The 12815-nt window shown below is 40.7% G+C and overlaps 1 protein-coding gene across 2 annotated transcripts in view; it reads left to right on the plus strand.

Annotated features, from left to right (window-relative positions):
* The first annotated feature begins 6112 nt into the window (after positions 1 to 6112).
* CHAF1A (chromatin assembly factor 1 subunit A) overlaps positions 6113 to 12815 on the plus strand; it is a 64707-nt gene continuing 58004 nt past the window's right edge. For both annotated transcript variants that reach the window (XM_007488917.3, XM_007488918.3), the window contains exons 1-3: positions 6113 to 6365; positions 9142 to 9192; positions 11419 to 12269. In XM_007488917.3, the coding sequence (XP_007488979.1) occupies positions 6128 to 6365; positions 9142 to 9192; positions 11419 to 12269 (1140 nt within the window). In that variant the 5' untranslated portion in view covers positions 6113 to 6127. The remainder of the gene's footprint in view (positions 6366 to 9141; positions 9193 to 11418; positions 12270 to 12815) is intronic.

The raw sequence follows: 12815 nt of genomic DNA on the forward strand, positions 1-12815 counted from the left end.
CCAATCATGTCATAGATTTAGAACTGGGAGGGATTTTGGAAGTTATCTATAGCCCAAACTCTGTAGCCTTTGTAAACTCTGAGGATTCTCATCTCAACTCATCTTCACACTGATGACTCAGGTGGCAAGAGTGAGGTTATATTTCTTAGTGAGGATTCTAGTGTATACCAGAGATGCTTTTTTTCCTAATGTTTTTGGCTTGAAACCCATTCTGGTATGTTGTCCCCCAAAATCAACAGCAATGATTGATTAGTGCCTCAGTTTAATTTAACAAATTAACATTGAATAGATTTTACTAAGGTAATATTTACAGAGAAGATAGAGCAAGGACAGAAGTACAAACATTTACTCCAACCTTGGGAGCACACTTTGCCCTCTAACACTTTGGTCCCTGGGGAGAATGGGTTCAAACTTAAAGCAGTTAGTGGCGGTAGTCTCTGTCTTCAAAGAGGACCAAAATATGATGTGCCACTGTGACTAATTAGACCAATACAAGTCAAGATGACTGGTGATGGCTTAGGGTGAAGTGGATGCCCACGAAATCTTTGATATTTGCCAAAATTCTAAACATTCCATAATACTTGCTTTAGTTGCCTTCATGGTGGTTGGCACAAAATGTTCACATTTGCTCATTCTGCTAGGGGGATGTCTTCACATATTCAGGATAGACATTCCCCTCAATCACTGACAGGTTTGAGACCTGTCAGTTATCTTCAACCTGGTTTAGCCTGTCAGCTAAGATGGTTTTATTGAAGTGTGACTGATATTAATGCTATAGCTTTTTGGAAGTTGGAAGTTTTGGAGAATTGAATGAAAAGTGGATACCAAAGGAGGAAAGCAGCCCTCAAAAAAGGGCTCTGTAGCCCTCCCCCCAGAGGTACTAGTCTTCCCTGAACACTCTATACTCCAAAGCTGTTATTACATACCATTTGTCCTCCAAGTTCACTTCCAAATGCAGCCCTTCTGAAGGGTTGGATAAGCCTGCATCTCTGCAACTGTTGGATTGCATCACGCAGGTCAGTCAGTCATGTCAAGTGTTCAACTGTACTGAACCTCCTGAAAGTTTTTTACTTCCTGCTCCTTTTTTTTTTTTGGTGCTTCTTTTGACTTTTAGCTCCTGGAGTTAAGGCACTCACTATTCTAACCTTTTGAAGCTCTTATGGTTGTAAGCATCTCCAGTATTCCTTCATTTAGGAACAGAAAGAACAGATATAACAGAGACAGAAGCAACTGGATGATGTGCTAATGGGACACATGATAGTGGTCCCAGTGAGGTCACCAAGGTCTTACACTAGTCCTTGCCTCTTGCAAAAAGAAATTCTTAATCCCTTTCTCTAATTTAACTGGGGACCTGGAGATCCTTTTACCATAGAGATGTGTAGGGATTAACCAGCCCACAGTGAAAGGAAGTAGAAACCTGAGAGACAGGAAGTGAGGTAAGGAGGGGATATAAAAGGGGCCAGCATCAATTGGATGGGGGAGTTAGTTGTTGCCAGTGTGTTGCATTGGTGGTTGGAGTTTAGTTGCTGGAATATAAAGGCAAGCCTGAGCTTACTGAGAGGGCTTTAGCCTTTAGAGGGCTTTTTGGCTTTTGGTTTGGGCTGTTGGGGTTTTTTTCTTTCTTGAACTTTTTGGGAGGTGGTTGATCTTCATTGACAGACCTACTTGGGGTTGGATTAAACACTGATTGGGTTGGTTTTGATTGGGTGGATTGGGTTGGAACTTTGTGGGGTGGTTGTTATTAGTGGTAGTTATAGGCAGTTTTAGATAGTAATTATAGGCAGTTATAGATAGTTATAGGATAGCTAGTTGGGTATTAGGAAATTTATTTCTCTACCTCTTTCCTATATTTCCCTCCTTTACTATATTCTTTTATTATCTCTATTTTTTTTTTTTTGGTTACTGATTTTTTTTTCACTTTAAACATTATTTTATTTGGTCATTTCCAAACATTATTCATTGGAAACAAAGATCATTTCCTTTTCTCCCCCCCCCCCCTTCCCACCACCTCTCCCATAGCTGACGCACAATTCCATTGGGTATCACATGTGTTCTTGGTTCGAACCCATTTCCATGTTGTTGGTATTTGCATTAGAGTGTTCATTTAGAGTCTCTCCTCAGTCATATCCCCTTCCCCGCTGTATTCAAGCAGTTGCTTTTCCTCGGTGTTTTTACTCCAATAGTTTATCCTCTGCTTGTGGATAGTGTTTTTAGATCCCTGCAGATTGTTCAGGGACATTGCATTGACACTAATGGAGAAGTCCATTACCTTCGATTGTACCACAGTGTATCAGTCTCTGTGTATAATGTTTTCCTGGTTCTGCTCCTTTTGCTCTGCATCACTTCTTGGAGATTGTTCCAGTCTCCATGGAATTCCTCTACTTTATTATTTCTTTTAGCTCAATAGTATTCCATCACCAACATATACCACAATTTGTTCAACCATTCCCCAATTGAAGGGCATCCCTTCATTTTCCAATTTTTGGCCTATTATCTCTAGTTTAATAAAACTAAATTGTTAAAAGCTGCTAGAAGTTTTCTTTTCTCTGACTTAAAGAGATAATATTAATTTACAACTCTACTATATTCTCATTAAAACTAAAATTGTTAAAAGTTTCTCTCTTATTTTGTCAACCTCCTAATTTAACCCTTACACTCTTCATGGGACTCTGTTAGGCAGGAAAGTAGAAGAGACCAACTCACTTTGGCCTGTTATTGAGTTTTGAACATAATCCCATTTTGACTTCACATTCATCAACAATCTTGTTCTTCCTCATGTGTTAGTAGATCAGAAATAGTTACAAAATATTTTTTTATGCTCCAAATTAGGAAACCTCTTCCTTTACATGTCATTATGCTTTTGTGGAAGCATGTTCCTCAAGCTCTTCACGTGTGCTGGCAGCAAAGGCAGAACACACTGAAGATGCTTTGGGGATGGAACTCCATCAGCCAAGTCCTGTTCCACCTACATTTTATAGGCAAGGAACCTAAGGTAGAGGAAAAAACTTGCCTAAGGCCATACAGCAAGTAAATGAAAATTTCTGATAATACAACCCTTTCCACTAAATTATATTTTCTGAGTGTGCTACTTTTGGGAAGATAGTGTGGTCTGGTGTTTGTGGAGCACACCACTAACCCTTTAACTGATAAGATGTCAGTAGTGGTTATGGCCTTTACGATAAAGCAGGAACTCAACAACTCAGTTAATATTTATTCAGCACCCAGTCATGTAGGACTTTAAATGAGGGAAGGGAGACACAAAAACAGACCAGATCCTGACCTCAAGGAGCTAATTTTCTACTTTGGCCATACAACAAGTGCAAAGATAAGGCAATATAAAGAGAGGGTGTGGAGGGGAAGTGAGATAAAGAAGGAATTTAAGTAGAAAATGGAATCAGAATGGAGCCTTGAAGAATAAGAAGGGTTGTAAGAGGCAGAGGTTAGGAGGGAGGGTGTTCCAAGCATGTGGGGCAGTCTATGCATAAGTCTCAAAGTGGGAAGTGAAAGATCCAGTTCAAGGATCGTTTACTCTTCCTGGAATGTAGAACATATGAAGAGAAGTAATGTGAAACAAGTCTAGGCAAGTAGGTTGGAGACAGAATATGGAAAGTTTTATATGCCAGGCTGATGAAGAGATAATGTACAAATACATACAAAAACAAGCTATATACCAGAAAAATAGGAATATAAACCAGGTGAATAGGAAACCTCACCAGATTGTTGATCAAATGAGATAATATTTGTAAAGCCCTTAATACAGTTCCTGGTGCTTAGTAAATGGCTATTTCCTACCTTAAGAGGAATGGCTGCATTGATAGGTAATAAGTTCTCCATCCCTAGAGATCTTTGAGCCAAAGCTGGATAGTGACCCAAGAGAGGCAATAAATCCAGTAATTCAAATTCCTGCAGAGTGATGGGTTGGAGTAGAAGTCCTTTCAGGTTCTTTTCAACTTTGAAATTCCATGATAGCTCATGTTCTTTTGAATCCTGGCCAGGGACCTCAACTTCCATAGGTCTGATTTGATTCATTAGGATAGATGAGTGTGCACAAAGATACTTGTGCATGAAAGAGATTTAAGTGGAAAAGTCGATGCACAGAGACAGTCCCACTCTCTTGGCATTGGAAGCCTGGGTCCAGTGGCACGAAAAATTGTTACGTCTGGAGACTTCCTCAGCTGCATTGGATGGCCGTGTTGTCTTTTGTGCTCCAACACACCCTAAGCACTCCACAGTGTTTTGCTGCGTCGCCATCTCAGCCGTTGAACCTTCTTATTGGTTTCTTCCGCCTGTTCCGCTGAAGTAGTCTTCACATGCTGGGTGAGCAAGGCCCTGGTTTACCAGGGGTCGATGACCCGATGGCTACCCTCACAAGGTTTAGCTGGCCTGTCGAAGCTGTTGCCCAGGGTGTGGCTGCTGCCACAAGCTAGCAGCTACTGGGAGCCACAAGTGAGAGCTGGGTGTCAGGTGGGGGTCAGAGGCTGGAGAGCTGCCCTAGGAGGGCACGACAAGCCCTCCATACCAGAGATACTACCCCTCTCTGAGCACCCCATACACCCTACTAAGTGCTAAGCACTGTGCCTGAGGAATCCTTGTAAAGTCATGCAGGACTCTGTTTCCCAATTTGGGGATTTCCTTGGCAGAGATAGGGCAGCGGTTTGCCATTTCCTTCTCCAGCTCATTGTACAGATGTGGAAATTGAAGCAAAGTGTTGTGACTTCACAGCTTGAATTCTTGAGGCCAAATTTGAACTGTCTTCCTGACTCTAGGAACTGAGTCTAGCCACTTCTCCATGTGGCTGCTCCTGTACTAGGGAGATTCAAAGACAAAAATAAGCCAGCCCCTACCTATGTAAGGGCGCTTTCTGTGGAGTGGATGAGTTTAGGGGTGGATGGGAGTGGGCATATACAAAGACATAGTTAAGTACACATTATGTAGATTCAGTAATTTTAAGGCTGAGGGATGAGTGACACGAGCTAAAGTGAGACTCTGTGGGAGACAACTTATGCAAAGGCATGGAGATAGGAAGTGGTATATCATAGCACTGACTGTCAATTTAACTGGAACAATAGAATGCATTGGCCGGAATAATGTGAAAATGATCCGGGGGAAAATAGGTTGGAGTTGGATGGTGAGGGGTTTTAAATTCCAAACAACGGAGATTTAATTTATCTGAGGGAGCAGTGGGGAGAGGACTTGGAGTTGTCAAATTAGTTGTGGAGTCATTTTCAGTCATATCCTACTCTTTCTGATCCCCTTTGGGCTTTTCTTGGCAAAGATGTTGTAGTGGTTTGCCATTTCCTTCTCCAGATCATTTTACATTTGAGGAAACGGAGATAAACAGGGTGAAATTACTTGCCCAGTCACACTTCTTTAGTATGTGTCTGAGGCTGGATTTGAATTCAGTTCTTTCTGACTCCAGGCCCCAAATTCTATCCACCGTGCCACCTATTTGTCCAAGGAGTCGGGTAGACTTGCATACAAATTCAACCTGACACTAGTTGGATGTCTGAGCTTGGTAAAGTCGTATAACATACATCTGCCTCAATTGCCTCATCAATAAAATGAGGATAATAGTAGCACCTATTTCGCAGAGTTGCTGTGAAGGCAAAATGAGATATTTTGCAAATCATAAAGCACTGTATAAATACTAGTTATTATAAATGATAGGGAGTCCCCGGAAGAACTGCGCCGTAGAAAGATCAGCAGGGCAAAGGAATGTAAGGCCCAGCGTCTTAACTCTTGACTGTCTTCTACAAGGCTCTTACTATAGAAACAGAACCACCGCCACACATCGCGCTAGTGGCATCATGACGTTAAAGAAGATCCAGTTTCATTCGAGGAACGCCCGCCCCTTTTCCAGGCCATCCAATCACGAAGCCTAATTCTCAGTTGACGTTTCCTTCACCCAATCACTGTACACATCCTCCGGGCCCCGAGCCAGCTGTCGGATGATTTATCAAGCGGTGGAAGAAAGAAAGAGCCCTCCGCCCTCCCTTCAGGAATGTCAATAGGCTGGAGGAAGAACTCGATCTCGCGAGGTTGCCTCTTCCACGTCCCGCCTCCCTGTTCCCTCCCCGAGGGCCCCTGAGTGGGTCACGTGCAGTCTCTCGCCCTATCAGTGGGTCGCATGGCAGGGTCGCCGAGGTTCCCGCCAAATACGAGAAGCGGCGGCTGGAGCAGCGGCGCCGGTGGACGGGCGGGAGGGAGGGCGAGCAGTAGCCGCCGCGCGGGCCCCGCTTCACCGCCGCTGTGTCGCCGCCGCCACCACCTGAGGGGAGCCTGCGTCCGCGTCAGTGCTACCACTGCCGGGGCGATGCTGGAGGAACCCGAGAGCCCGGCGCTCGGCCTGAGGGGGGTGGTGACAGGTACGGAGGCGGCGGCTGAGGCGCCGCGCGGGCCGTGGGGGAGCGGCGAGCGGGTCGCCGGGCGAGAGCTCTGCCCGGGGCCTTGGGGGAAGGGGGGAGGGGCCAGAGGGAACTGGGGTCTGAAGCTCTCTGGCGAGCACCCCTGGAGGGAGAGTAGGGGTCTTTAGGGACTTCTTGGGCCAATACCCTTCAGGTTTACAAGTGGGGAAACTGAGTTTCAGAGAGTAGAAGCGGGAAAGGCAGGATGGCGATGATGGGAATTGACACTTAGAGCCTTAAAGTTTACATACATTATTTATTCTCCCTTGAGCCTCAGAACCACATTTTTGGCTGTTGTTACCTTCATTTTACAGATGAGACCACTGAGGCTTAGAGAGGCAGAGTGACCTGTCCAGGGCCTCCCAGCTTGTGAGAGTCCGAACTGGGATTCCAGCCCAGGTCTATTGACTCCAGGTTCAACATCTGAGCCACACCACTCGTAGGTCAGACCTGGAAGACCATTTAATCCGAGTCTCACTTTACAAAGGCATAAACCGAGGTTCATCAAGGAAGATTCTTGGAAGGAACTTGAGAAATAAACTTGTCCAATATCTTCATTCTAGGGGGGAAGAAATTGGACCAATTAGGTGAAGTTACTCATAGGATGAAGACAGGATATAAAGCAGAGATTTAGAGATCATTTAGTCCAGCAGTTATGAAAGTATGTTCTGGGAATTCTTAGAAGGATCTGGATCCCCAGTACTCTTTTCAGGGGGTCTGGGAGGTGAAAAACTATTTTCACAATAATTATATTTTAGTTTCTGAAATCATAAATATTAATAGCAATAGCCCATAACAGCTCTATGGGTGATCATCAATGATTTTTAAGAGTGTAAAGTGGTCCTGAGACCATAAATTTTTTAAAAATCTTAATCTTTTGTCTTAGAATCCATATTGTGTTTTGGTTTTGGCAGAGCAGTGGTAAGGCTAGACTGTGGGGTTTAAGTGACCTGCCCAGGGTCACACAGTTGAGAAGTATCTGAGGTCATATTTGAACTCTAGGACCTCCTGTCTCTTAAGCTTTGCTCTCAATCCCACTGAGCCACCTATTTGCCCCCTGAGATAAAAAATATTGAGAACTGAAAATCTAGTTCAATAGTGTTATTTTCCTGAGGCGACAGATTCAATAATATTGTATATCTGTTTCCCTCCTGGATCATAAACTCCTTAAGGAAAAGGTCTTCTCTTGTCCAGGGCTTATTTGCATGCATTGTATTGGGAGGAAGGTGGAAAGAAGCTGATTTCACCAACTGGCCATTCCATTATAAATTATAGTCTTGGAGAGTGGCTTGGGGCACTCAAAGGTTCAGTGACTTGCCCAGGGTCACATAGCTGGTTTATGTTAGAAGCATCTCTTGAACCCACTTACCTGATTGCAAGACTGGCCCAGTATTCACCACCTTTCTCATGAAGTAATAAATAGCTGGCAGCCAGAACTCCTTGGTTCATTTATCTACTGGCTCCTGAGACAGCCAACCATTATACAGCAATTCAGGTAAATTTATTTCATTTGGGTCTCACAGCAACTCTGTGGAATAGATATCCCCATTTTATAGATGAGGGAATAGGCTTAGAAAAGTTAAACGGAGCCTCATTTGAACCTAGTAGTTTGCCATTACATCTTTGATATTCAGTATAATTGTTGACATTCTCCAAAAGCCAACTGGTACAGTTCTTCTTTGTCTGTGATGAGTGTTGTGAAGGAAGACATGTTGAATGGTGAGGTGCCTGAAAATTTCATATCTAGAGAAAAGCAGAAAAATTCTATTGATGGTGTTAGTATCATGCCAGATTGGGCCTCATTCATAATGCATTGATACTTTCTTCATTCCCTTCAGATACTATGAAAGAGGAGGTACCTTCTGGGTACCCTTTTATCATTTAGCCTTAGAAAAGGGGGGTTTTGTTTTGATTCCATGGACAGCCAGCTGGCCCTTCCTGAATATTGTAAAAGGCTCCATCTAATTTTTTGTTTTGTTTTGCTTTAGCAAGAGTGCGTGTATTTTTCTACTTTTGTGTTCAGAATGTAATGTCAGTTGTCCATTGACATCCTGTTGTTCTGAAACTCTTAGGAAACCACATAACTATATGCCTTTAAACAATAAAGAATAGATTTTAAAGATTTTATCAGAGGAGGCTGACAGTCCAGTTTGGAATAATTTATTTAGAGTTAACTTTGAGAATGAACATTTTTCTAGAGGTTTTTCATATTTAGTTCAGTTTGCCTTTTTAGCAAGAAACTTAGTATATCACAGTTATCCGTTACTCTCATGGCATTCTGTGAAATGATGCTTCTATTTTTCAGATGTGAGTTTTTGAGACTGAGGCTCAAGGAATTTTTTTGTCCTCAGAAAAATTAAAGATTATATAACATTTTCCCCCAGTTTGTCTGTATCACATTGACATACTACATTATCAAAATATTATAGAAGTCATCTTAAATATTCACATTTCCTTGTCTAATTCCTACCTGTTCTTCTAGGTGGCATTCAAGTTCCAACCCTTCCTTGTAGTTTTTTTGAATTTATTCCATAACAATCTTACTTTTTCCTTTTTTTGAAGCACATTTTTTTGTACCACTAATAAGGTAATTATGTTTTGCCTTGAGGTCAGGAATTTAGTTTTATACTTTGTATCACTTGCAGTTTCACCATACCTTATATACATGAGATGCTTGGTAAATATTTGCTGATGAACTAAATGTTTATTAACTTATTTTTGGTGCCTTTATTTACAGCCATGGAGTGCAAAGACAGACCAGCTTTTCCAACCAAGAAATTAGTACAAGGTAAAGTATTGGGATGGGATGAGAAATCAAGTTTGAATCTTTTCCTGTTTAATTATACACTGGATATTGCATCTTTCTGTGCAGAAGGAGACAGAAATACTCCTGATGAAAAAAGCATAGTAGTCTTTTACCATGTCCTGTGGGATACATATTATTACACTTTATTCCTCTCCATGGACTCCGTTAATCAGCTACCCTGGCTAGCTTCTTGTTCCTTGTTCATGATATTTTGGCATTCTCACTCTTGCATGGAATACTTTTCTATCACCTCTGTCTTTTAGACTTTCTATTCCCCTTAGTTGCTATAACCTCCTCACCTAAGATTACCTCCCATCTGCTCTGTATATTTGAATGTTGTCTCCCTCATTAGAATGTGAACTTCTTGAGGGTAGGAATAGTATACTTGCCTTTCATACTAAGTACTTATTAAATGCCTATTGCCTTAAGTATAAAACTTTATTTTTTGAGGAGTCTGAATTGTCAAGGCTAAATTGTTTTGAGTATACCACATTTATTGAGAGACTGCATCTATAGTGCATTAGAAAATGATTTTGTAAAGATGGTTAAAAAAACATCACTTTAAGATGAAAATTATTCCAAAAACATTTCCTGAAAATGTGAGATAAAATAAAAAAAAATAGCTCAAGTTTATAGTACTTGAAATTTACTGGGCATTTTCTTCATGACCTATGAGGTAGATTATACTAGTTTTATCCTTATTTTCACAAATGAGAAAACAGAATTGAGATTAAGTGATTTGCCCACAGTCAGAGCTAGTAAGATTCAAGGCTTGGGTTTCTGATTATACCTTCTGAGTCCAGTACAGCCTCCTTTATATCTCACTCCTAGTTTCCATAGCAGCCAGATTATGTTCAAGGTCTGGCTGATCTCTAAAGAGTAAAATTTTTGTGGTAAATGAATGTGGAATTTGAAGATTATACTCTTACACATCTTAAACAATCTGGAAAGTCTCAAACTTTTTTTGGAACTCTCCAATAATCTAGTTAAAGGGTTGTCAGCATTCTTCTTGACAAGTTTGATGGTGAACTAGTATGAAAAAAGTTATTGCTGTTTCCCCTTCATTTTTTCTTTCCCTTTCTTAAGCTTGATAAGGTCAGTAGTTTTAAAGGCTATGATACACACACACACACACACACACACACACATATATTTTAAACTCTTGCCTTCTGTCTTAGAATCTATACTAAGTAGAGTGGTAAAGGTTGGGCAATTGGGGTTAAGTGACTTGCCCAGAGTCACACAGTTAGGAAATGTCTGAGGTCAGAGTTGAACCCAGGACTTCCCATCTCCAGTCTATCCACTGATAACCCTAGCTGTTCCAAGGCTCTAACATATTTAGTGATATTAAAGTAAAATGCACACAGCTTGGCATTTTAAACCATTCACCATTTGACACCAATCCATCTTTTCAGACTTTCTTTTATAGTCCTTCATATACTCTTATGTTCTCTCAAATTGGTTTATTTGCTGTGGCCTAGAATGCTAACTACCCTCACTTCTGCCTCCCCGAATCTTTAACTTCAAGATTCAATTTAGGTGCCATCTTCTATAGGAAGGAAAGTCTTTGTTTATCCCTCTAGTTGTACTTTTCCTCTTTAGATTGCCTTGCATTCATTTCTCAGTTATATGCCCCCAACAGAACATAAGTATTTAACACAGTGCCTGTTCTAGTAGATATTTTGAGAAATATTTGTTGAGTTGAGTCTTGCCTTTTTTGACTCTTCATATCTTTAACATGAACTCACAATCCATAGAACTTTGAAGGTTTACAAAGTGTTTTCCTTATAACAACTCTGAGAGGTGAGTAGAAAAGGCATGAAACTGAGGCTGAGAGGGATGAAGTAATTTTCCAAAGCTCATTTTACTAGGAATTAAATAAAAGTGTAATACTGATCTCCTGAATCCAGATCTGTGTTCTTATACAAAGCAAGATTGGCATATAGATAAGAATGTTAAACTTGTAATCAGAGCTAAATTTAAATTATGCTTTAGAAATTGATTAGCTGTGGGATCCTGGGTACATCACTTAACCTCTTTCAGCCTCAGTTTCCTCCTCTGTAAAAGAGAATAATAATACCTGTTTCAAGAGTGTGATGTGGATCAAGTGAAATAATATATGTAAATACTTTGAAATCTTTAAAAGGCTGCATAAGTATTAGCTATTGTTATTACTAAATGGTAGGGTTTATTTTTCTTCCATTTCAGCTCGATTGCCTTTCAAGAGACTGATTCCTATACCAAAGGAGAAAACTGATAACCACTCAGATAACAAGAAATCAGGCTCTCAGAGTGCTTCTATTGAAAGTAAAGTCTCTGATTTAGAAACCTCTTTGGAAAACTTGGAGACTGACTGTCAATTGAACTCTGGAATGGAGTTCACTTCAAAACTTGTGAATGGGAAGGGTCCATTAGATAACTTTTTAACAAGAAAGGTAAAAAACCAAATTGGCCAACCTCTGGTCATAATTGATTTGACAGAAGACTCTAATGACAGACTGGGCAGTCCTATGGAGCACAGTAAATTAAATTCTGAAGCATTTTCATCCAGAGAAACCATAAATGGGATCAGAGAAAAAGATAAAGGTCTGATGGGGCCATCAAATTCCATTCAGAATCACAAGATGGATGGATCAGAGGAGACCAGTTCAGAAGATTCCTCTGCAACTCATCAAAATGATGGCTCAGGAATCTTGAAGGATGAAGGCTCAAAGAAAGGCTCCTTAAAATCCTTCCCTGAGTTGATACATCTTCAGAAAATGGACTCAGAAAATAAACAGGACAGTTGGAGTGAAGTCAAGGGTATCCTCTGTAGAGGGAAGGTGCCTGTAGTGGTCTTGCAGGATATCCTGGCTGTCAAATCACTTCCAGTGTCATCTTTGAATGAGAGCATTACCTCTGAGAGCGGGGTCCAAGTGTTATGCCCTGAGGATGACTCTGTACTTAGCCATTCCTCATTGAGCTCTCCCTCTTCCACTAGCTCACCTGAAGGACCATCTGTATCTGAGAAAAAGAGAGTCAATATTAGTCCTTTAACTTCTACCACACCTGTACATAAGGTAAGTTTCTTTTAGTATAAAAAAAAGCCTTTGAAAAAACCACCTTGCATTATAGTGTGCTAATCACTGGCATTTAGGAGACTTTCTGCCATAAGTGCCTAATTTGCGTGTAGTTATTGTCAATTCAGTAGTGGTTAATTACAGTGAACAGGTACCAAAGAAATCTAATTTTAGATACTGGTTTCGATCTGTTTCTTCAGCAGGGCAATTAAATAAAAACAATTCACTTCCTGTCCCTTTCCTTCACATGATCTTGCTCATGTGAGATTTGCTGACAGCAATTGAAATGACTAGAAGCTGTCAGTGTGAAGAAAGACTGCAAAACTTAAGAGTGCCTTGTCAGCTTTATGAATTCTATAGCATCATCTTTAGTTATTTCAACTACTTTTTTTTGCATCATTTACAGTTTTATTTTGTTAATTTTTTGTTTTATATTTATTTTTTATTGTCTATTGGTCACTATTGCAAAAGCAAAATCATAAATAACGAAAACCCCAAAATGAAAACAAAATATACTGATGTGAAAGATGACTCCAATAGTTCTTT

Source organism: Monodelphis domestica, chromosome 3 (genome assembly GCF_027887165.1).
Source record: "Monodelphis domestica isolate mMonDom1 chromosome 3, mMonDom1.pri, whole genome shotgun sequence".
NCBI classification, from domain to species: domain Eukaryota; kingdom Metazoa; phylum Chordata; class Mammalia; order Didelphimorphia; family Didelphidae; genus Monodelphis; species Monodelphis domestica.